We start from the raw sequence: 25876 nt of genomic DNA on the forward strand, positions 1-25876 counted from the left end.
TGCGCAAAGCCACCCAGTGACGTCATCGATCCCAGCCTCCAGTGGAGGATTTGCCCTGAATCATGTCGGAGAAGAAGGCACCGGTTGACCTGGGTTTGTTGGAAGAGGATGATGAGTTCGAGGAGTTTCCAGCGGAAGGTGAGAACGATTCATATCCACGTCTTTGAGGGGTCCATGACTTTCTGACCCCAGTTTGGGGACCCCACCGCGCTCTGGGCCTAGTAAGATGGTTCTCTGCCCTGGCCTGTGCAGTTCCAGAGCGAGAGTCTGGCGTAGGTTGGGACACTTCGCCTCTTATTTTTAATGACTGTTCTGTGTTTGCATTGAAAGTCTGGGGAGAGCGAGAACACAGTCTCTCACGACCACGCATTGTGCAGTTGAGTAGCCCGGATTGGGGGACATCGGAATCGTCAGTACTTCGGAAGGGCAATGGGATAGCTTGGTCCTGGGAGACCGGCCTTCGAAATGCCAAAATAAACTTTACTCTGTGCGCAGGGCAAGGGCTTTTTTAATATTTGTACATCCTGTACAGCAGAACCATGTACTGTTAACCATTTGTAACACCATCGAGTTCTTTCTCTTTCTTCTCCCCCAAGAGTTGCTCTCTTTCTGTTGTTGAAGGGGCTTCCCCACCAATCTCTTCTCCATGCCCAGTCCGGGAAGGATCCTTGACTGTGGTCCTTCCCCACAGAGCTTACATTGGCTGCACCCTAGCATGTACTGCAGCTTGGAATGTGCTGGTTGTCAGCATTCCCTCATTGAGATCTTGCTGTGTTGGAAAATCTACAAGTTATGGCCTGAACATAACTTGGTATCGCGGAAATAAATGTCGTGTGTATGTGAACCATGGTGGAAGTAGAAAGAAAATGCAAAAGTAGTGAAAATGCAGAATATCTAAATGTTGAAATACCTTGATTTGTGTAATAAAATCAAAGGCACAAACTTGAGGAACAGCACTCCATTGTTCACAAACAGCCTGCAATCGAATTCAGTCTAAAATTAATTTAGAGATAACAGCAGAGTAACAGGCCCTTCCATTCCATGACTGCTGAAATAAACCCATGTGACCAGTTAACTGACTAACCCTGTGGATTTTCCAAAAGTGTGAAGAAACCAAACTCAGAGGAATCTGCAGACATCTGACAGAGGCAGACTTGAACATAGATAGCTACTGCTGTAATAGCATTGTGCCAACCATGAGCACAGAATTTTCTTGTTCTGTACCCCTTCTGCTCTTTCCTCACCTCCCCATTTTTGCCCTTTATAACCACCCCTGTTTATTCTCATCATTCTCCCCCCCCCCCCCCCCACCATGGTTCTTTTCTTCATGATATCAACATTGATGGACTCTGCTATCCTCTTCCATCCCCCCCCCCCCCTACCCTTTGGTTCCATCTTATCTCTCTTTATACCAACATATTCAATTTTTTTGGGCTATGGCCCCCTTGAAACTCTGTTCAAAGTTTATGGGCCCCTTCCCTATGAAGCATGGAAAGGGAGCAGAGGAGATTTTCCATGATGTTGCCTAGGTTTAACAACATGTCTTTTGGGGCAAGGTAAGCAGAACTAGGGCTTTTCTGTTTGGAGAGATGACTTAATAGAGTCTACAAAATTATGAGAGTCTAGATTGGGTGGTCAACCAGCTTCTTTTACCTGAGGTGATATTAGCAAATATCAGAGGACATCTGTACAGAATGAGAGGAGGAAAGTTTTGGGAAGATGTCAGGGATTTTTTTTTTTTTTTTTTTTACAGTGTCTGGAATGCATTGCCTGGAGTGGTGGTAGTGACTAGTACTATAGGGACATTTTAATATACCCTTAAGCACATGGATACAAGAAAAAAGGTTTATGAGGTAAGGAAAGTTTTTTGAGTAAGTTTATATTCAGCTGCCACAACATCATGGGCCAAAGGGCCTGAACTGTGCTGTAATGTTCTATTAATGATTCGTAAATTTGTAGAAGACGTTAAAATTAGTAGTATAGTGGACAATAAGGAAGGGCATCTAAAACAGGATACAGACAGGTCCAAAAAAGGAAGCTCCAGAGACCAGCACAGCTAGAAGGTGGATGCTGGGTGCTGAATAATGGTTACAGTACTTTCTGAGTCAGTGGATTGGGTCGTGTTTAAGTACTTAGTAGAGTGAATCTGGAAAACTCCCAGTCTGAATAGAGAACCAGGCCGTGTATTAAAAATCTGTGCTGACCAACTTGCCAATGTATTCATGGATATCTTCAACATCTGAATCTGGCATGGTGTGGTACCCACCTGTTTCAAGCAGGCATTAGTAGTACCAGCCTACCTAATAACTATTGACTAGTAACACTCGCATCAGCAGTGATGAAATGCTTTGAAATGCTGGTGTTGAAACATATCAGCTCCTGTCTGAATGGCAACGTGGATCCATTCCAATTCGCCTATTGTAGCAACAGGTAAATGCCATCTCATTGGCTCTACACAAAGCTCTGGAACACCTGGACAGCAAAGATGCATTCATCAGGATGCTCTTTATCGACTATGGTTTGGCATTTAACACCATCATCCCCTCAAAATTGATCAACAAATCAAAAACCTGGGTCTCAAAACTGCACTGTGTAATTTAATCGTGAATTTTCCACACCTCTAGGTCACAATCTGTGAAGATTGGTAAGAGCAACTCCACAATCTGCACAGGCTGCATAGTGGGTTGTATAAAGAAAGGTGATGAGCTAGCATACAGGATAAAGATTGAACGGTGCACCAACAACAACGTTACACTCAATGCCATCAAAACTAAGGAGCTGATTGTTGACTTCAGAAAGGAAAACCAGAGGTATACAATCCAGTGATCATTGGGGTATCAGAGGTGGAGAGGGTCAGCTAAGTTTTTAGGAGTCATTATCTTGTAGGCTCTTTCCTGGACCAAACATCCTAATGGCATCATGAAGAAAGCATGACAGCACCACCTCTTCCTCAGGAGTTTATGAAAGTTTGGAATGACACCAAAATCATCCCTGTCAAATTTCTACAGATGTGTTGTGAAAAGTGTGCTGACTGGCTGCATCATGGTCTGGTATGAGGACACCAATACCCTTGAGCATAAAACCCTCCATAAGGTAGTGGACATAGCCCTGGACATCGCAGGCAAAACCCTCCCCACTATTGAGAACATCTGCAGGGAACATTGCTGTCGGAGAGCAGCAGCAATCATCAAGGATCCACACCACCCAGTGCGCACACTCTTGTTATCACTGCTGCCATTAGGAAAGAAATATAGCTGCCACAAGACTCGCACCAACAGGTTCAGGAACAGCTGCTACCCCCGCAGCATCAGACTTGTCGACAACAAACTCAATCAGGGACTCATCTAAGGACTCTTACTTGTTCACTTCATTGATTTTTAAAAAATTCTCTCTGTATTGCAGTCAGTTTGTTTACATTTGTTACCCATTTACAGTTCTTTGTTTACATTTATGCGCTGTGTACAGTTTTTGTGCTACAAATAAGTGGTAATTTTGCTCATCCGCAGAAAAGGAATCTCAGGTGTATGTGATGTCATGTATGTACTCTGGCAATAAATCTAAAAATCTGATCAAGTCTTCTGGAACTTTGTGTATAGCACGTTATGAGCTGGTGATAATTGGGCAGGGTTTTCTTAAGACAGGCCTGGTTAAAGCCACTGACTCTGATTTGTCGGGCATCGGGATGGGCCAACTCTTGTTTATTGACCACATCACGAGTGCCTGTTTGGCACTGGGATGGTTATAAACTCCAATGCGAATCACTGATTTAAAAACTCTCAGGTAGGTAGAAGGGTCTGTGTTTCATTTGCTCTAGGTAGCATAACAATGGCTATGCTATGTTGCCATTCTTATTTATAATACTTTTAAGATTGCTGTCAGGATCTATTCTGCATATTCCAAGAAAGGCTTCATTAATTCTTGTCACTTGCTCACTCTCTCTGTATGGCACAGTCAGTTTGTTTACATTTTGTTTACAAGTTTACTTGAGTCAGTTTTTTTTTGCACTGCCAATAAGTGGTAATTCTGCCTCACCCACAGGAAAGAGAATCTCAGGTTTTATGTGATGACATGAATGTACTCTAATAAGGGATAATCACAAAAACCAACTAGGTCGGGTCAGGTACAGCAATGAGCTCCGAACCCTTCTCCATTGACAATGGCGTGAAGCAAGGCTGCGTCCTTGCACCAACTCTCTTTACTATCTTCTTTAGCATGATGCTGAAATAAGCCATGAAAGACCTCAACAATGAAGACGGTGTTTACATCCAGTACCGCACGGATGGCAGTCTCTTCAATCTGAGGCGCCTGAATGCTCACACCAAGAGCAACTTGTCCGTGAATTACTCTTTGCAGACGATGCCGCTTTAGTTGCCCATTCAGAGCCAGCTCTCCAGCGCATGACGTCTTCTTTTGCGGAAACTGCCAAAATGTTTGGCCTGGAAGTCAGCCTGAAGAAAACTGAGGTCCTCCATCAGCCAGCTCCCCACCATGACCACCAGCCCCCCACATCTCCATCGGGCACACAGAACTCAAAACGGTCAACCAGTTTACCTACCTCGGCTGCACCATTTCATCTGATGCAAGGATCGACAAAGAGATAGACAACAGACTCGCCAAGGCAAATAGCGCCTTTGGAAGATGACACAAAAGAGTCTGGAAAAACAACCACCTGAAGAAACACACAAAGATCAATGTGTACAGAGCTGTTGTCATACCCACGCTCCTGTTCAGCTCCGAATCTTGGGTCCTCTACCGGCATCACCTACGGCTCCTAGAACGCTTCCATCAGTGCTGTCTCCGCTCCATCCTCAACATTCATTGGAATGACTTCATCACGAACATCAAAGTACTCGAGCTGGCAGAGTCCGCAAGCATTGAATCCATGCTGCTGAAGACCCAACTGTGCTGGGTGGGTCACATCTCCAGAATGGAGGACCATCGCCTTCCCAAGATCGTGTTCTATGGCGAGCTCTCCACTGGTCACCGAGACAGAGCTGCACCAAAGAAGAGGTACAAGGACTGCTTAAAGAAATCTCTTGGTGCCTGCCACATTGACCACCGCCAGTGGGCTGATATCGCCTCCAACTGTGCATCTTGGTGCCTCACAGTTCGGCGGGCAGCAACCTCCTTTGAAGAAGACCGCAGAGCCCACCTCACTGACAAAAGACAAAGGAGGAAAAACCCAACACCCAACCCCAACCAACCAATTTTCCCTTGCAACCGCAGCAACCGTGCCTGCCTGTCCCGCATCGGACTTGTCAGTCACCAACGAGCCTGCAGCAGACGTGGACATACCCCTCCATAAATCTTCGTCCGCGAAGCCAAGCCAAAGAAGAAAAAAGAAGAAACTCTGATAAAACTGGAATCTGAGATCATCTGGGAACATGGCCAAGGAGTGGAAAATGGAATTTAACACTGACAAGTTTGAGATGTTGTGTTTTGAAACCAGTGTCAGACTTGTATAGTAAACAGTTAGGCTCTGGAGAGTGTGCAGAACAGAGAGATAGTGGTTCAGGTGCATTGTTATCTGCAAGAGGCAGCACAGGTTAACAGGGTTGTCAAGAAGGGATTTGGAATGCTTACCTTAAGGGGGAGCTGTTGAGGACAAAAGTTGGGACCTCATGATGTAAGCTGCAAAAGATGTTGGTGAGACTACACTTAGTGACTAGAATTCCACAGTACTCCCAGCTATAGGAAGTTTACCAATGTGTCAGAATGGGTGCAGAAGAGATTCATCGGGATGTTGCTTAGATTGTAGTTATAAGGCACTTAAAGCATCATATTTTGGCAAAATGCGGCTGTGGGAAGGCCATGTGAATGTGCAGGAGGCGCCTGCAAAGTGAGTTTGGTAACCCTCCTCCAAAAGGGATAATCCCTGCAGCATAGTGGCCTACCCAGCCATCTGAATGCAGCTGCCTAAAAGCAGTCAGTCAGCTGGCCAGCACCTGACAGCTCCTCTCCCAGTCCCCACACTGTCGTGCGGCCAGCGCGGGAATGCGCTCAGATGCTCATCCTGGCGCACCTGTCCTTTCAGGTGGCCAGCACTGTTCTTTCAACGCTGCCACTTGAACTGCAATTTAAAGGGCCACTTCTGCTTCTTCAGGCGCATTCTTAGCGGAGAATGCATCTGAAAAAGCCGATAGAAAGTTATTGAACAGACTAGTTCTTTATCCCCTGAAGTGAAGGGTTGACCTTGCGGTGGCTTATAAAAATATATGGCCCAATGATAAAGCGAAAACTGACAGTCTTTTTCCCCAGAATAGGTGAATCTGGAACTAGAGGATATAGGCTTAAGATGAGAGAGTTGAGATTTAAGAGGGACTTGAGGGGCAATGTTCACTCAGAAGGCAGGCTGCATCTGGAATGAGCTACTGGAGGAAGCTGTGGAATTGAGGACTATTACGACATTTAAAAGACATTGTATGGATAGGAAGGGTTTAACAATATGAACTGAACGCAGGCAAATAGAGCTAACCCACCATGAATTGGTGGTAAATAGCTGCAAGTTCATGGATAAAATGAAGATCTTTTGAATCATGCAACAAAGAAAAACAGGCCTCCTTCATCAGCTATTCTGTGTGGTTGTTTATGCTCCATGTAAACATTTCCATGCTCTTCTGATGTTATTAATGTTAAACATTCATTTTGAGATCGAAGCTCATCTGTATTTACTCATCTGACTTGGCTTTAAATTCCTTTTACTCTTGAGTTGATTCATTTCATCAATGTGTGTTAAATTTGTGAATTAAGCTTTTTGAGCTGTGAAGTGCTCCAGACTGCCTTTGCTTGAAAGTTTGTTTCTTAGTGACAATTTTAAAAAGAACTGCAGTTTGCTGGAAATTTGAAATTTGGGGGTGGCTGGGGAAATGCTGGGAACAATCAGCAGACTTAAATTTATTTAATTTTTAATGTAATTTTTATAAATGTATATTATTTCTTTAAATTTAATTTTGATTTTCTTAATTTTTATAAAATAAATTTAAATAGAAAATATATTAAAAAAAAACTTAGTAGCAATAATTGTGAGATGAAAAATTCTCATTCCTAGAACACTACAGGACCTACGGAGTATAAATGCTTTTTTCTAATTTTAAGTTGTCAGACAACTTGCTCATTGAAAATGTTCTCTCATTTGGAGATCTGTGCTGGGAGATGCTTCTTTATGCAATCCAAAATTTCTGTTTTTCTTTTCCCTCTTTTTATACTTAGATTTATAGTATGTACAGTATCTTTTTTGAGGGGGGGGAGTTGAGTGGGATTGGGATTTTAGGATGGGGTGAAAATATCATGTATGTAACTATTTTGGTTCTTTTGGAATCTGCATTACTACTTTAATTATCATTACTACAGCTATGGAAAATTCTTAAAATATTAATTAAAAAAGAAAATGTCCTCTTCATCCACTTTATTCCTCAGAATTTTTGAATATCAGGCCACGCTTTTTATTATTTTGCTGGGATTTTAATACGTCTCTAAATATACTGGAGGGGGGGTAGGTGTGGGGGAGGGTGGAACAAATTGTAGGCAAATTGCATAAGTGTAAAACTAAAGTCAAGGTGATCTGATTTGCCCATCACTGTAGAATTGAACCCATGGGATTTAGATCATGTTCAAATGGCACCAAAGTAGATCATCCATGGTTTTAATGAATGACCAGGATGACTTTGAAGGATCAAATGGCGATCTCGTATTTCTCATGTTCTTGTCACCTGGTATTCAACACAAGAATATGCTTTGAAAGTTGTATTTCCTCTAGGTTGTAATCAGATGTATCAAAACATTGTAACAGCATTCCTACAGAATACAGCAGGTTACAGAGAGCAGAGATGGCAAAAGAAGTAAGGGCCCCATTTGATACATTTAAAAAAAAAGCAAGCAGGGTTGTAAATTTGTCTTAATTTAATTTTGGGAGATTAAAGAATAGATGATTCTTGAATAATTGGTGTACTCAAGAATTCCTGACTTGATCCCATAGTTTTCAAGTTGGGATAAAATAGATGATGTTGATACTGCAAGATAATTATGGCCATTACTATTACTAAATTTGGTCTTTTTTTAAATTCACATTGGATATTATCAAACTAATTCCTTTGTGGTTGTGTAGGAATTATAAATTACAAGGTTTATTTGCTGGGTACTCAGCTATGCTCGACCATTCAATATGATTTATTGAAACACATTTTTGATTTGTCCCCATATCCATTGTTCCTTCTAGTCCTAAGGACAATAAATTTAATAATTTTGACATTAATTGCATTTTGAGATGAAATTTCTCCTAATCTATCTTAAATTATCTCTCTTTCTCCCCCCACCCCACACCTTATTTTGATACTGTAACTCAAATTCTAGATTCCTTAGCCAGGAGAAATATCCTTTCCACATCCAACCTGTAGAAACCCTTTTGGTTGTTTTTCATATGGGAAGATGGGGAGACAGTGGTGGATTCCCCAAAAGTCACTGTTGAAGACACTGCTTTTATTTGATGCATTAAGAAGAGTGTGTGTCCTCAAGATCCAAATATTTTTTTTTACTTGGAAATATTTTTGACACAGAATTGAAATTAAATAAATATCAAAGAATTTATTAAAATAGCTAGAAAATGTGTGGCATTAACTTAAAGTCAGACTTGCATTTGAGAATGAATTGATGGTATTCTGAAATAGATAGTTGTATACCACTTGAAAAGATTACATATAATTTGTGTAATAAATTTGAAATTTTTCAAAAGATTTGGAAATCATATTTTCAAATTGTAGGAATTAGGTTGTGATAGCCCAACCTGAATCTGCTGATTCCTAAAAATTAAGAAACATTAGATTTTATTTGATAGTTTTAGTAAGTTTTTATAAATTATATCCAGATGTTCTCTTTTCTTTTTCTTTTCTATTGGGCTGTTGTGGCGGGTGGTGGGGGGAGGGGGAGGAAGATGGCAGGGAGTTTTTTTTCAAAAATCTCTATTTTTAATATTTTTGAATGAGAAATATATGTATGTTTTAATGCATATGTGAAATTAAATAAAATTTTCAAAAAAAAGTATGATTGGGGAGAAAAAAAAATGGAAGACCACCTCTCACTTGGAGACCTGTGCTGTGCATTGGCTGGCTAACAATCAGATGGCAGACAACATTTAATTCAAAAGAGTGGTGAAAACATTTGGATAAATTGGCACAGTTTGAAAGATGTACAGGAACTACCTGTGTGCCTTTATGTACAATTTTTTTTAAAGTAAAAGGGCCTTCTGAGGAAAAAAGATTAGTAAAGCATTAGGGATCTTGGAGAATTGCATTTTTTTTCTGGTCACCACACTTTAGGAAGAATATGAAGATCCTGGCAAACAAATGGCAGTGAAACAATGTATTTCTATTAGTGTTTGAGTAAAGGAATTTGGTGGTTCTTGTTGAAGAAGCAGTTGTGCTGAGGTTTGTTTGGTGCACTGATTTATATAAGGTAATTAGTTTTCATTAACAAAGTAGATAGAAGTACATTTAAGTGCTGGGGACACTGGATTAAAATGAGGAACAAACAATTTGGGAGATGTGAAGAAAAAAATTCACTTTATTTAATTATGGTAGAGGCACAGTTAATCAGGTCTTTTAAAGAAATTGGTTGAGGGAAAATAATTTAAATGGCTAAGGGGAAAAAAAGGGTATATTTATTATTTTATGAAAAGGCCACATGGACTAGTCACCACCTGTTCTGAAACTTGAACCCATAGCCTTCAAACTCTTTACCAACTGAGCCACAGTTGATGCCTAATAAACGCCATCAAAACTCATTTAACTTGCCATTTATTTCCCTGCTGTTATGGAGTCCTGCTGTGTGCAAGCTGGCTGTTGATATATAGTGAGAATAGAGAGTAATTTGTGGACACTTTTTATGTCCTAAGAACATTAATTACGCTTTGTAATAAGCTTGTTCTTGCAAAGATTGTTGTGCTATTTAATACAGCTTTTTGTCATGGGAAGGGGGAGAAACTCTGGTGAAGGTAGTCTATGCTGTCCATTGACTTTGGCTAGTAAAATTTTAAAATCAGAAGTAACTGTGTAGAATCAATTGTATTTGAATGTGATTTTAACATTTGGGTTTGTATTAGTTGTAGCTACTTGTCTAGCATTGGTAACCACAAAAACTGTGTTGTACTGGTGCAATAAAAGTGACTTTTGGAAGAAAATAATTATAATGTTTAAATTGGGTGCAAAAAAAAACTTCATTGATCTTGATTTTCTCTGAATGTGCTGAGAAGGAAAGTAAAAGTGAATTTATTTTCACTGAGAAGTAAATTAGTATTATGGATGCCAATTGGTTATTAAAATTTCAGCACTGAGTGCTAACCAGTTCACCCCAAGCAAAGAATTGGTCTAGTATTGAGACAGGTATTTAATGGAAACTAATTTTTCTCAAGCCAAGTAATGAATTCTACAGCAGTACTACAGTAAAATAACCAAACTCTTGTTTCATAATCACCTTTTTTTCCTATTATATATGGCATTAATTTGTGGTCCAAGAATGTTAATTTACCAGACTATTCACAAATCTGTGTTAATGTCAATTTGTCTTTATTTTTAAAAGAACATTTACAGCATATTGCTGATGTCTTAAACATTGAGTTGAAATTTTGATCTTTTCTATAGCATATCATTATTCAATTTTCTCTTCTATTAAAACTAATAACGAAGTGGGCATGAAGCTTAATTTACTGTCTCCAATAATATGTTGGATATTACTATTTCAATTATTACTGTTCCCATAGCATGGATAAAGGGCCTTCAAACATTCTGAAATGACTCACTGCATTCATTAATAAATTTGAATTTAGACATTCAGCACGGTAACAGGCCATTTTGGCTCACGGGTCTGTGCTGCCCAAATTACATCCTATTAACCTCCACCTCTAGTATGTTTTGAATAGTGGGAGAAAACAGAAGCCCCCAGAGAAAATCCACACAGACATGGGGAAAACGTACAAACTCCTTACAGACAGCGTGGGATTCAAACCCTGGTCTGGTCCCAATTGCTGTAAAGTGTCGGACTAACTGCTATGCCAACCGTGCCACCCTATTGAAACAATATTACCAAAATAGATTTTCAAGATTCTTTTATCCCAAGCTATGGTTGCATGCAATTTCAACTCGCCTTCCCATTCCCACATCAATATGTCCATCTCCTGCCTTCTCCATTGCCTGGGTGAGGCTCAGTGCAAACTAGAAGAATAATGTCTCCTGTCCCACTTGGATAGTGTACAGCCTAATGTATGAATATGGAATTTACAAGTTTTGATAACCTTCTCTTCCTGTCCTCATCACCCCTTTAAACCCCCCACTCCCCAACTCAACACTAAGCAGGTGAAACCAGATCTACCCCCTTTATTGCACCCTTTTAATTGAACAAAATGTATAATTTTGTGCATCTTTGCTATGAGATTTCTCTGCAGCATATTTGTCCATTCCTCTGTCTCGGAATGGGAACAGAGGTGCACCAAAGAAGAGGTACAAGGACTGCCTAAAGAAATCTCTTGGTGCCTGCCACATTGACCACCGCCAGTGGGCTGATATCACCTCAAACCGTGCATCTTGGTGCCTCACAGTTCGGCGGGCAGCAACCTCCTTTGAAGAAGACTGCAGAGCCCACCTCACTGACAAAAGATAAAGGAGGAAAAACCCAACACCCAACCCCAACCAACCAATTTTCCCTTTCAACCGCTGCAACCGTGTCTGCCTGTCCCGCATCGGACTTGTCAGCCACAAACGAGCCTGCAGCTGACATGGACATTACCCCTCCATAAATCTTCGTCCGCGAAGCCAAGCCAAAGAAGAAGAAATTTGTCCATTGCACCAATCATGGTCTATTGTTGTACAGGTAGTCCTCAACCTATGACTGTAATTGGGACCAAATGATTGGTTGTAACCAGGTTCACTCTATGCACATGCGCAGTCTTAACAAGGTCTTGAAGCTATTTTTCATAAACATTCTCAACAAATGAGCCTTTAATGAAGAATCTCAACATGGGTACTGTACAGTACCTTTAATAAAGATACTCAACGTGTGAACTTCAAGTACAAGTAAATAAAGAATCTCAACATACAGTACTATTCTTTTAATATGAAATATGTTCTGTATCTGTACAGTAGTTTTAATGAAGGTTGTGAATATTTGAACTTTAATTGGAAGTCTCTTCATCTGAACTTGATCCCGTCGCTGCACTTGTACTTGGCTGTGGCTCCTCAGTCATCGTCGTCTTCATGGATTGTTGGGCGGGGGGGGGGGGGGGGGGTTGATGAAGGACATTTGAAGAACATGTCTAAATTTATTTGCTCTGTTTATTTCTTATCATAAATTTGATGATAAGAATTTAAAGCGTCTTGAATTTGGCAATCAATCTTGGAATATCGTTCAAAATTCTGGTCCATGCTTCCAAACTCAGCAAGGACCTTATTCATTTGTGAAAATGCATTGAACAGCCTGTTCATCTTCCTCTCTCTTCCCTCTTTTCCTCTTTCACAATACATTCTTCTAATTCAATTAAGTCCTCATTGGTTAATTTCTTTGATTCAAAATCTAATAAACTCTTCCACATCTTCATTGTTGACTATCAATTCAAGATTCATTGCGAGCATCACATTGTTCTCTTTAATCTCGTCAAGTACACCATCCTCATTCAAGCTTGGGTGAACATAGTGTTTGAAACAGTGTTTCCAAATTCCATTCGTGCAGCTTCCTACAAAATTCTCCCATGCTGCAGTGATATTCTTGATGCAATTAAGAATGCTGTAACCTTTCCAAAAATCATGTTACAATATTTGATCATTGTTGGTTGCTGCTATGGCCTGCGGAAATGTTGAGCAAAAGAAACAAGCTTTAAAAGTCGCAATTGTCCATAGGCTGGATGATCGAGGTTGTGTTTCGTGGCAGAAATATCATGTTAACATCAGAATTAAGCCCCAACAAATGAGGGGGATGACCAGGTGCATTATCTCAAATTATTAGAATCTTGAAAGTGAAACTATTTTCTAAACAATATTGCTGAACATTTGGAATGAAACAGTTAGCAAACCAGCTTTCTAACTAAGCCATAGTTGTCTAGGCTTTAGGTTTGGATCTGTATTGGACAGGCAAGGTGTGCTTGTTAATGTTTTTGAATGAACATGGTCCTCAGAGCGGTAAATCAGGAAAGGCTTCTTCTTAAAAACTGCAACATTACCTCCCTGTAACAAGGTCACTAGACCCTTCAGTGGTTTAAATCCTGGCATCGTGCAAGCTTTTTTTATGGCTATACGTTCGTTCTGGCATCCTCTTCCAAAAAATATGTCCCATTTCGTCCACATTGAAAATGTGCTCTGGTTGATAAACTCCATCATGGATTAACTCATTCAGACTTTCAATTAACTTTTTGGCGACTCCTTCATCGGCACTTGCTGCTTCACCTGAGACTCGTACGTTGTGCAAGCTGTACCTTCTTTGAAATCTACTAAACCAGCCATTACTTGCAGCGAAGCTCCCAATTACTCCTTCCCCACTTGCTCCTTCAATGCCTCCAAAAGACTTTTAGCCTTTGTCTGAATCGTCCTTAAAGTTAGTGGCATGCACTTCAGAATTGGGTCTTCCAACCAGACCATTAATAACTTCTCCATCACCTGAACAGCCCCTTGTTGTTGCTTAGTTAAAATTGTGCTCTTCAAATGTACGGATTCTCCGACAGCCTCAAGTATTCTGTCTCCATCCCTTAAAATCATTGACGCGGTAGAATGCGACAACTGTAAAGTGCGTGAAATATCATTGACTTTTCTACCTTGGTCTTCTTGGTTAATGGCTTTCATTTTTACCTCCAAAGTTACAGTTTTTCTTGGTCTCTTAGTAGCTCTATCAGCAAGGAATATGTTTTTCCTCATGCTTGCCATGTCTAGCGTGGCTACAAAATGGCGACTGCACACATGGACTTACATTGCGCACGCGCAGACACTTATTTTTAAATTTTGGTCGTATGTGTGGGTAGTCGTAGGTCATAAGTCGAGAACTACCTGTATTTGCAGGTTTTGTCGTGTGTAGCTATTTTCCGTGGTGCCATTTAACCTGAGACAAACTCTCAACAGGCATCTTCTACAAACCCACCAACTCCCACAGATAACTCAGTGGTACCTCTTTGCACCCTGTCACCTGTAAGGATTCCATTCCTTTCTTTCAATTCCTCCATTTCTGTCCCCTCTACCCCCATCAATCAACTCAGACCTCACTGATATAACCTCCATAAACCCACACAACTGCTATGGCCCCCTCCACTCCAACTCGCAACAAGGGCAGGATTCCCATTGTCCTCACCTATCAGTCTCTGCATCCAACATATCATTCTCTGCCATTTCAGCTGCCTAACAAGATACCACCACCAAACACGTCTTCTGTGCTCCACCTTCTGCTTCCTCCATCTCCCTTCCCCTTGGCACTTGCACCTGTGACTGCAGGAGGCGCTCCGCTTGCACCTGTAACCGCAAATAGTCCTTCAAAGTGATCCAACACTTGTGAATCTGCTGGGATCATCTACTGCATTCAGTGCTTCTATTGTGGTCTCCTCTACATTGAAAAGATTGGACGCAAGCTGGAACATGATTTCATTGAGCACTTTGGCTCTGTCCACTGCATAAGTGGGGATCTCTTATTGGCCTATCATTTCAATTCCCCATCCCCTTTCCATGCTGATATATTTTTCCATGGTCTCATGTGCTGCCAGATAGAGACCACCCATAAATCTAAGGAACAATGTCTCTTATTTAACCTTGACTTCTCCAGTTTCCATCACTTCTCCCCCTCCCCCCCCATCTTTCTCCATGTCTCTCTTCCCTCTCTCTTTTGTCCAGCTCTGCACTTACAGATCCAAATTCACCCCCCACCCCTACCATCAATTCTTTCTCCATTCTTTTCTCCTGGCCTCTAATCCATATCCAGTTATCACCATTTTGTTTGTTGGTCTTGCTCATCCTCCTGCCATTTCTTTTATTCCGGTACCTACCTGCCTTGTTCTTGCCTTGAAAAAGAACTCAGGCCTGAAATTTGGAAATATATCTAACTCCTATGAATACTGCGAGACTTACTGAGTTCCTCCAGCATTTCAGTGTTTTACTACGGTTACAGCATCTGCAGACTTTTGTTTCACATTAATGCTCAACAGCCTGGTGTAAGATTGCTTATGGTACAGAGTGGAGAGCCAGCGAGATGACATCTGCTATTTATCTGTTGAGGGAAGCAAATTGAAGTTGGTTAGGTCCTTCCTGAAATAGGAGTTGATTTGCTCCATAACCTACCTCAAAGCACTTTATCACGACAGATGCAAGAGCCACCAGCTGGTAATTGTTACGGCAGGATAGATTGCTCTTGGCTCCAGTAAAATGGATGGCCTTTAGAAAAAGGCTGTAGCAATGAGAGGATGAAAATGATAGCTCACATAATTTTTAAAGACACAGCCAGGTCTGGATGTTCATGCTTTTGAAGATTCTTTTCATGTCAGCCTCAGTAACTAGGAGCACCGGGACTGGGAGCTTGTGAGGATGCATAATTAAAAAAAAAATTCTCTTTAGAAATGAGCATGGAAAGTGTTGAGCTCATGAGATGCTTTGCTGTTGTTCACACTACCTGGTTTTGCCTTGCAAGAAGAGAGGGCATGCAAGCCCAGCCACAACTATCAAGCATCTGCCAAATACTTCAGTTTGGTCCAGAATTGTCTTTTTTTTTTTTTTTTTTGCTGTGGTGATGGCCTTTCTCAGTTTGTACTTGGATTTCCTGCAGGCCTCTGAATTGCCTGATTTGAATGCCATTGCTCCTAGTTAATCTGTGGCTTCTGGTTAGGATACATCCAGATATTCTCTACTTTTTCTCTAATTTCCTGAAGTAGGTAACAACTGTAGCATATTCATTGAAGTCTGTTGCTTGGTCCTTCAGCATACCCCAAAGCTTCCTCAGACCAGCTCTGCCCAGTTTTCTCTACTGGTGCTGTGCTTTGTAGCTTTTGCCTGAATGTGGGAAGAAGCATAGTCAAATGGTCTAACTTTCCAAAGTACACATGAGGAATAGGGCAGTAGGTATTCTGTGGTAATATGGCAGTGGTTGAGAGTGTTCAATCTGCTAGTGTTGAAGACCTCCTGCTGGTAGCTTGAATTGTTCACTATTCAAGATTAATCTTTTTATAAATTAATTTCTTTTATGTTCTCTCCATATTCTTAGTTATTCACACTTTCATCTATTCCTTGATTTAATTATTAAAGACAGTGGGAGACAACTTTGGATTTTTAACCTACACAAACTCTTTGGGATGCACAGGAAATTAGAGCACCCAGAGGGAAACCCATGTAGTCATGAGAAGAACTTGCAAACACCATATAGATTGCACCAGAAATCAATATAGAATTTCAATTCCTTTAATGCAGAAACATTGGTCCCCATTCAGGGAGTAATTATTTATCTTGAATATCGGCTTTGGTTCTTTTTAATCATCTTACAAAAATGAGAAGTAGAGCTAGGATTTGGCTTTTGGCCCCTTAAGCTGCTTTGCCATCAATAAGCTCACATCTGCTCTAACTTAATATCCTTTGTTCATTGAGTTCCTCACCTCCAGACAACAATCAGTGAAGATTGGTAGGAACTTCTCCACAATCTCCATCAGTATGGGAGCAAAATAGGGCTGTGTTCTTAATCCCCTGCTCAACTCACTTTATTACACCTAAGACTGTGTGGCATGGTACAACAATAACATAATTTACAAATTTTTCAATGATTCCATGATAGTAGGTTGTATAAAGGAAGGGGATGAATCAGCATACAGGATGGAGATTGACAACTTGACTGAATGGTGCAACAACAACCTTGCACTCACAATGTCTCCAAAACTTAGGAGCTGATTGTTGACTTCAGGAAAAGAACAGCAGAGGTATACAATCCAGTGATCATGGGGGCATCAGAGGTGGAGAGTGCGAGCAAATTTGTTCTTGGGAGACACTATCTCGGAGGATCTTTCTTGCACTCAACACACCAATGGTATGAATAAAGCACATCAGTGCCTCTACTTCCTCAAGAGTTTGTGGAGATTTGGTATGACACCAGAAACCCTGGCAAATTTATACAGAAGTGTGGTAGAAAGTGTGCTGACTGGCAGTATCACAGTCTTGTAATAGTTTGTTCTTAGAAAATAGTAAACAGCACGTTTTCTTTGGTAAGGTGATACCTTTACTTCTTTCGTCTGACAGGAGTGGCGAAATTTCAACACTGAGTATATCACTATACAAAGTGTTCTTGATTACCCACTCAAAGCATGCTTACACATCCGAGGTTTTTATACCATTCTTAACACTTAAATCTTCTTTCTTTGGCTTGGCTTCGCGGACGAAGATTTATGGAGGGGGTAAAAAAGTCCACGTCAGCTGCAGGCTCGTTTGTGGCTGACCAGTCCGATGCGGGACAGGCAGACACGATTGCAGTGGTTGCAAGGGAAAATTGGTTGGTTGGGGTTGGGTGTTGGGTTTTTCCTCCTTTGCCTTTTGTCAGTGAGGTGGGCTCTGCGGTCTTCTTCAAAGGAGGCTGCTGCCCGCCAAACTGTGAGGCGCCAAGATGCACGGTTTGAGGCGTTATCAGCCCACTGGCGGTGGTCAATGTGGCAGGCACCAAGAGATTTCTTTAGGCAGTCCTTGTACCTTTTCTTTGGTGCACCTCTGTCACGGTGGCCAGTGGAGAGCTCGCCATATAATACGATCTTGGGAAGGCGATGGTCCTCCATTCTGGAGACGTGACCCATCCAGTTCAGCTGCACCATGTGGACTTATTTTCTTTATGCAGCTACCATCTAATAAGCAGTTTCGATGCCATTCACTCTAACTAGTGATTATGTATTTTGTAGTCTAGCAGTTTTAACCTATTTAAACATGCTCCTTTATAAGGAGTTTTTTTTCACTTCATTTAAAGAATTTCTGCAGTTGATATAATGTTCTTGTCACATCAATAATTCTGTTCAAATTATTCTTTATACAGTTTTGTAAAGGCATTTTATCAATCATACGAGTCTGGTAGGAAACACCAATATCCCTGAGCATAAAGCCCTCCAAAAGGTTGTGGACACAGCCCAGAACATTACAGGCAAAACTCTCCCCACTATTGAGAACATCTACAGGGAGTGCTGCTGTCAGAGAGCAGTAGTAATCATCAAAGACCCTCACCACCCAGCACACACTCTGTTCTCGTTGCTGCCATCATGAAAGAGCTATAGGTGCCACAAGACTCATGCCCCAGGTTCAGGAACAGCTGCTGCCCCTCCCTCATCAGACTCCTCAACCACAAACTCACACTCATTTAAGGACTCTTGTGCAATTTATTGATTTTTCTTTTTGTTCCCTCTGCATTGCACAATCAGTTTGTTTACATGTTTTACACTATGTACAGTTTATTTTATGCACTATAAATTTGTGGTAATTCTACCCGCAGGAAAAGGAATGTGATTTTTGTACTCTTGACAATAAATCGGATATCCAAATATCTATCCATATCTGCCTTCAAGGTTCTGAGAGACTAAAGGTGTTTTCATATAGTCAGCTTCCACATGGAGGCTGACTTGAAAGCTGAATGAAAAGGTATTTTTTACCTTTTCATGTAGGCCCAGAAAAGCCTGCTCTGATGAGGCGTTAAGGAGGCGTGGCTACTGGTGCCATGATGCCATACATGCCAAGCAATGGCTGACTTCATTACCCATAATCCCCCATGCAGCTGGAACCACTCTGTCAACTAATGGTTCCATCTGTGTGGGGATTATAGGTAATGAAGTTGGCCATTACTCAGCAAAGTGTCAAACGACCCTGAAACACCAAGGTTGTTCAACATTGCAAAATGTGTCGGCAGCAGCATCAAGAAATTTAAACCTTTGTGTATGTCTCCTCATTGAAGCAGGGTGCCGAAAAGCCATGCATGACTGCTCCGGTGTTGGTCTGGCTGCCAGTGTTTGGCTGGGGTAGGGTGGCGGGAATGTGCTGAGTGGTGGCAGTGGATGTTGAGCGGTTGGCGAGTGCTGAGCAGGACTCCGCTGCTGCCAGGTCACCTGTGGCTCCTGGGTCGCGGGCTGATGAAGTAATCAGCTCATCCCTTTAGAGCCGTGCTAAACGGTTCCCAGTTAATAGATCCCTAGTAGGGCCTTCGCCTCGGCCCTGGCATTAGGGTCGAGGAGGATTGCTTGAGGCACATCAAATGTGGACATGCCACATCCATGGAAGTAAGTGGAGTGAGGTAGAAGTAGATAATATCTGCCTTTACACTTGGTCTTTTCTCCACCATGAGAAGGCTTTAAGCCCTTGCTGACCTTTAATAAAGATATGCTGGCCTGTCGATTAAGAAATGTCCTTTTGCCTAATTCCTAAATGACAGCATCATATTTTAATACTGTAACCCTGGATCTAGATGCCCCAGAAAGGGGAAACCTCTGCTGCAAACATTCCTCAAGCTTTTTAATTTCAGCAAGATTATCTTTAAACTCAAAAGTATATGGCCATATGTTTTATTCTCGTAGGACAGTCCACAGAAGGTTCAGGCCATTGCTGAGACTGCTCTAGGTTGATGTTCCAATGAATATTGCAATATCTCTGAAACAAAAAATTCTTCCTGTCTTTGCTGATTGGTTAAAGATGCTGTGGCATGAGTCAAAGATCAAACGCATTCTCTAGAGATGCTGGGTAGTATTTATACCCAAAGCAACCGTCAAGGCACATCATCTGATTCTTTTTCACTTTTCTATCTATGAATTGATGCACATAAGCGCTGTAGTAATAAATAGTTCATTTACATTTTCAATGCAGCGAGTCTTTTGTGTTTACCAAAATACTTCATTTATTATGAAATGCACTGTTCTTAACCCTGTGAAAACCAATGCCACACATAGTCATTATTTTAAAAAGGGCAGACATTTTAACATGTCCTTTGAACATTTTCTCCTGCACCTTTTACTTTTTTTCATAAATACATGGACACAGAGTTTACCATTTTTTTTCTGTTTTCGTTCTATTTGTAGGCTGGACAGGTTTAGACGAGGATGAAGATGCTCATGTTTGGGAAGACAATTGGGATGATGACAATGTGGAAGATGACTTTTCAAACCAATTAAGGTAACATTCACTCCAGGCTTCCCTGCATTATAAATGTCTGACTTGTATAAGAACAAGCAAGCTCCCATAATGTCATTAAATTCAAAAGTCGGTGGGCATTCATTCATTCCAACAAATAGAAAAGCTAGTTTTTCCCTCCCTCTCTCCACTTGTATTAATGAGTCTTTGTTAGTGTTATTCCATTAACATTTTAAAGCATGCTGGAGTCCAGAAGTTTATCTAGAACACCCATGCCAATACTGTCATTTTCAATAGTAGTACTAGATTAGATTTTCTATCAACGAGTTGTGCAACACCAAATCCCTCAGCCTTGCCATATATAATGAGGTCGAAACTCAGATTAATTGCATACCTGGGTCCGTGCAACTGTAACTGCAAAATTACTTCAATGGCAGCTTAGTTCATGTTTTATTTTAGAGTATGAAAGCAAAAATGCTGCACTTAGTGTCTTTAGTTCTTTTCCAAGTTACATTCCTTTTTAAAATATAATCCACATTAATTTCTTAAATTGTTTCTGGATTGATGTTAAGGAACTCTGATAATTAGGAATGTAAATAAGTAACGGTTAATTATTTAAATTCAATTATTCGATTAGTTAGAGGAAGACATTGGAAATGAGGAAAAGAATGAACAGTATGATTCCATGGATTTTTTTTTAAAAAGGGAGACTCAATGGCTGATTTTTAATTGCAGGGCAGATTAATTTTTTTGTCCTATTTCATGACCTGCTATAATGAATGTTGGGTGGAATGTTTTGAGATTTAAATATGCCAATTGGAGTTGTGGAAATACTTACATTTTTTAATGGTGATGGGACTTCATGAGGAAGATTTTTAAAGGAATCACCATCTAAAAATAAATAGAAAAAATAAATATATTTACTGCTTGGGGAGAATGTCATCCCTTCACCTCTTCATGATCTTTTGTCATAATGTTAACAGGATTGTCTATCATCTGGATCATTCAGATAGACTTAACAGTATTAATGGAAACTGGTAGGGATTAATTCAGGTTTTATTTTAATTAGCTGCTGATACTGGTCTTCAAGTCATTTGAGCAGGGTGCAAAACTTCCAGCAAATTGACTGGTAGCTTTTTGTTCTCTGTAATGTAAAGATAAGATTACTTTCTTTGAGAGGCACAGCTCGGATTGAGTTTTAAAGCTAATAAACCTGGATTGGAGTATTCTGCCAGTCATGATCTTGCATGGCAGTTTCCTGAACTTCAGACCCAAAGTGATGGTTCTCCAGAGACTGAGGATGGAGTGGTGAAATATTTCTTCTCAAGTCAGAGAACTTCATCTATTTTGATATTAAAGAAAATAAATACATTGTATACATTGTTTCCCATCTGTAGTATTTTTCAGTTAAAAATTGCATGTGATTTGTGATTTATTTCTTTTTTTACTTTTCCCTAAGATACTTTTCGGTATAATTTATTTTTAATTTTGTAACTATTTACCCATTTATGCTCCAATTTATAAAAGTTCCATCTGTTGACGTTTCTTTTTTTTTGAGGGTCAAAGTCAAGACAAATGTGATTCTGAGGAACTGATTAAAAATGTTTCAATTAAAATCTTGTCTTCAAAATGTTCCTCTCCAAATATCTTCGGTATCCATTCTTGAAAAAAGCGAATCACTTTTGATTCCTTCTTTACTTTTGAATAATCCCACTATTTTAAGATTTTCTTCTGCTATAATTTTCCAAAATATCAACTTTCTCCAACAATTTTTCATTCATTGAGATTAAACTAGTCATCGAATCTTCAGACATATTAGATCTATCTTTAATACATTGCACTTCCTATCGAACATCTTGATCCTTATTTTCCAACTTATCCATCCTTTGTGTAACATTATTCATCACCTTCATGGATTATCCACTTTAACTGTCAAATCTGTTTTAACTTCTGACAGAAATTTAAAATTATTTTCCAAAGTCAAATTAATTTTAATTTGAAGTTTATCAATTTTACGTTCAATCTTACTTATTTCTTAAGTTTTTCTTCCCTCTGGTCTGTTCCTCTTCTGAATTTGAGGTATCATCTTCACATGATGCCATGAGGGACGACACACAACCTCACGACTCCAGTAGGATTAGTTTAAAAAAAAAATCTATTTAGAAAAGTAGTAAAAGAAAATTATTTTAAAGTTAGTATAAAGCATCTAACTTGAATTTTTAAGATGTCACCTAAGAAACAAAAAAAACCTAAGCCATCTCCTACTAAGAAGTCGGAAGAGAAGAATAAAAAAACAAACTGGGCCTACCTTATCGTCGAAGCAAGCCGCTGAAGTACTTTCTGGATCCGCCAGCGAGGTCCCGGGAGAGGGACCTTCCTCCAGAGTCACCTTCACGTCGAGCTGTAAAGAGGGAGCCAGAGAAAAACCTAAAACTGTATTACACATGGGCGAGAAGTCGGACATGTGCAGTGCAATGGAAAAGAAAGTTGAGAAAAAAATTCAGACTCCTAAAGGGACAGCCCAGCAAGTCAACTTCAGAGCATGAAGGAGACACAAGCCCAGTGGGAGAAGCTTCAGAAGAGTATGAAAGTGACCATTTCTTCAGTTGTAGTTATGGTAGTAAGTTAAGAACTACCTGTAGATGTAAAGCCACAACAAATATTTTCTTTGGAGGGAAAGAAATGTCAGTTTCATCTGTATTAATTAACCTTTTTCATATTGCTAAGTGGATTGCTGTGATAGTCTCTGTGAGCATGAAATCTTAGAATCATACATTGTAGAAGCAAATTATTTAGCTTATTTGCTAATACTAATTTATTCAGTTTTATTTTCTTCATAGTGCAACAGTTTTTCTCCTAAATGTTTATAACTTCCTTTGAAAGATGCTGCTGAATCCATTTCCAAACATGTATTATGTGCTGCAGGTTACAACAACTAGGTCTAGATTGATTTTCTAAAAAATTATTTTATATTAATATTAGATTTTTTTTGTCTTTGAGTCCAATAATTTATCCAATAGTTTAAAGGTCGTTGCTTTGTCTTATCCTTTCCTGGTACTGAGACCTCTTCTTCCAATTTATTTTCAACAGTTCCACATTAGAAAAACTTTTTCGCAGGTTAGAAAACTATAGATGTTGTGGAAATTTCTGCCTTGGTTCTTGTTTAGGAATTAAGTAAATGGTGCTGTTGTACTACCCTTGCATTTTATCAAGGAGATATTTTGTATCTTGGCACATTACTTTGAAGAGGGTGTGTGGTTTGCTCGACTTCATTGGCCCGGGATTGATCATAAAGTTAGGAAGGTCATGTTGCAGCTATATAAAGCTTTGGTTGTGCCACACTAGAAATATTGTGTGCAATTCTGGTCATTTCTTTATAGGTAGGATTTGGAGGCTTTGGAAGGTTACGGAAGAGATCTGCCAAGACATTGCCTGGGCTAGAGGATGTGAGCTATAAGAAGTTGGGCAAACTTGAATGGTTTTATCTGGAGCATCAAAGGATGAGAGGAGACCTGATAGAGATTTATAAAATGATGAGGCATTGATAAGGTAGACAAGCCAGAATCTTTTTTCCATTGTGGGGGGGGGGGGGGGGGAGAAAAAAATGTTCTAAAGGACGTGCATTTAAAGTGAAGCAGAGAATTAAAGGAGATGTGCGGAGCAAGTTTTTTTTTAATAAACCGAGTGGAAATTGGCTGGCAGGAGTAGTGGTGGAAGCAGATACTATAAATAATGTTCAATATGTTTCACCTCGCCACAGCGGTGATTGAGCCAGTGTTCCGGGTGGTGAGCACAACCAAAATCCAGCAGCCCGCGCACTGACCCCAACAAGTGAACCAGCGGGTAAATGGCCAGCGTAGCTTAAAGGCCAGTGACCCCAAAATGCCACTGGCCTTGCTGCGCAGCCAACAGACAGGGACAGCACGTGGAGAAGGGCATTGCTATTCAGGAAAGTATCTGCGTGCGGGAAACCCTCTTTTGTTATGCATGTTGTGACATCATCCAAAGGGGACAAGGCAGGAACAGTGCAAGTCTAAAAGTCAGTCCTGAGCTCTAATAAAACAGAGAACTTAACCTGACTACACTACATGTGTGTCTTCTTTTGAGTAGCATGTGACAACAAAAAGACTGTTGGGCCACTGGGTGTGGGGCCACTGGGTGTGGGGCCACTGGGTGTGGGGCCACTGGGTGTGGGGCCACTGGGTGTGGGGCCACTGGGCCTGGGGCCACTGGGCCTGGGGCCACTGGGCCTGGGGCCACTGGGCCTGGGGCCACTGGGCCTGGGGCCACTGGGCCTGGGGCCACTGGGCCTGGGGCCACTGGGCCTGGGGCCACTGGGCCTGGGGCCACTGGGCCTGGGGCCACTGGGCCTGGGGCCACTGGGCCTGGGGCCACTGGGCCTGGGGCCACTGGGCCTGGGGCCACTGGGCCTGGGGCCACTGGGCCTGGGGCCACTGGGCCTGGGGCCACTGGGCCTGGGGCCACTGGGCCTGGGGCCACTGGGCCTGGGGCCACTGGGCCTGGGGCCACTGGGCCTGGGGCCACTGGGCCTGGGGCCACTGGGCCTGGGGCCACTGGGCCTGGGGCCACTGGGCCTGGGGCCACTGGGCCTGGGGCCACTGGGCCTGGGGCCACTGGGCCTGGGGCCACTGGGCCTGGGGCCACTGGGCCTGGGGCCACTGGGCCTGGGGCCACTGGGCCTGGGGCCACTGGGCCTGGGGCCACTGGGCCTGGGGCCACTGGGCCTGGGGCCACTGGGCCTGGGGCCACTGGGCCTGGGGCCACTGGGCCTGGGGCCACTGGGCCTGGGGCCACTGGGCCTGGGGCCACTGGGCCTGGGGCCACTGGGCCTGGGGCCACTGGGCCTGGGGCCACTGGGCCTGGGGCCACTGGGCCTGGGGCCACTGGGCCTGGGGCCACTGGGCCTGCAAACAGCAGAGGTTTATTCTAACTTGAATGTAATGTTCAGCACATATTCTGTGCACTGATTGCCTTGATTTATTAACTGTTAATTTCTGTTATTAACCTTAAATTTTCAATCTTTGGCTAAGCTTAGTACCATTTGATTATAATTTTTGTCAATGAGCTTGAAAAGATTAAGAAAATAAATCTTGACTGAATATTACCTACAAACCTAGGGACTGTTTAATATGTATTCTAGATCTTGATCATTTTCATATTAGAAGACAAATGTAAAGTTATTTAATTTTATTTTTCAGAGCTGAACTAGAAAAATTTGGATACAAGATGGAAACATCATAGCTGAAGTGATGCTACAAGATGTGGCTTGAAGATGTAGAATAAAAAAATGTTTGAAATAGTTCACTGGTACCACGACTTCATAAAGAATGAAAAGTTGCATAATATTCTGTTGTGAACACTTTTTCCTTTGAATTCTGTTTTATTTTCTAAAATAAAATTTTTAAATGTGTAATGTGAAATGTATTGAAATTTCCTAGACTTGACAACGGTCACATTCTCAGTGTTAAACTGCATCTAGCTGTGGACAAATTCTTCACCCAAAATTGTGTAGATTTCCCTCTGATTTTTTTTGAGGTAGAAAGTGCAAGAGTTTACTTACCAAATATTTTGGGAATGAGATGATTTTGACCATATTTGTGCCAGTTTTAAAACTACTGAACTCTGAAGTGGAATATGTCATAAATATAATAATTTAAAAGGAATGCTGAAGTTCATTTAATTTAGCTTGCATCTTTTAACTTGAGCAGCTTATTTGCATTTGTTTGAGTAGGAAGACTGGATATTCAGCTTTAAGAAAATAAAATTCAACTTGTGACTAA

At 41.1% G+C, this 25876-nt stretch overlaps 1 protein-coding gene across 1 annotated transcript; it reads left to right on the top strand.

The window, feature by feature from the left end:
• Positions 1-25876, top strand: sem1 (SEM1 26S proteasome subunit). Its single transcript, XM_069913675.1, has 3 exons — positions 1-138; positions 20024-20117; positions 25295-25876. Exons 1-3 carry the CDS (start codon positions 63-65, stop codon positions 25335-25337), a joined length of 213 nt encoding a protein of 70 aa, XP_069769776.1. The 5' UTR covers positions 1-62; the 3' UTR covers positions 25338-25876.

Source organism: Narcine bancroftii, chromosome 1 (assembly GCF_036971445.1).
Source record: "Narcine bancroftii isolate sNarBan1 chromosome 1, sNarBan1.hap1, whole genome shotgun sequence".
Classification (NCBI taxonomy): Eukaryota; Metazoa; Chordata; class Chondrichthyes; order Torpediniformes; family Narcinidae; genus Narcine; species Narcine bancroftii.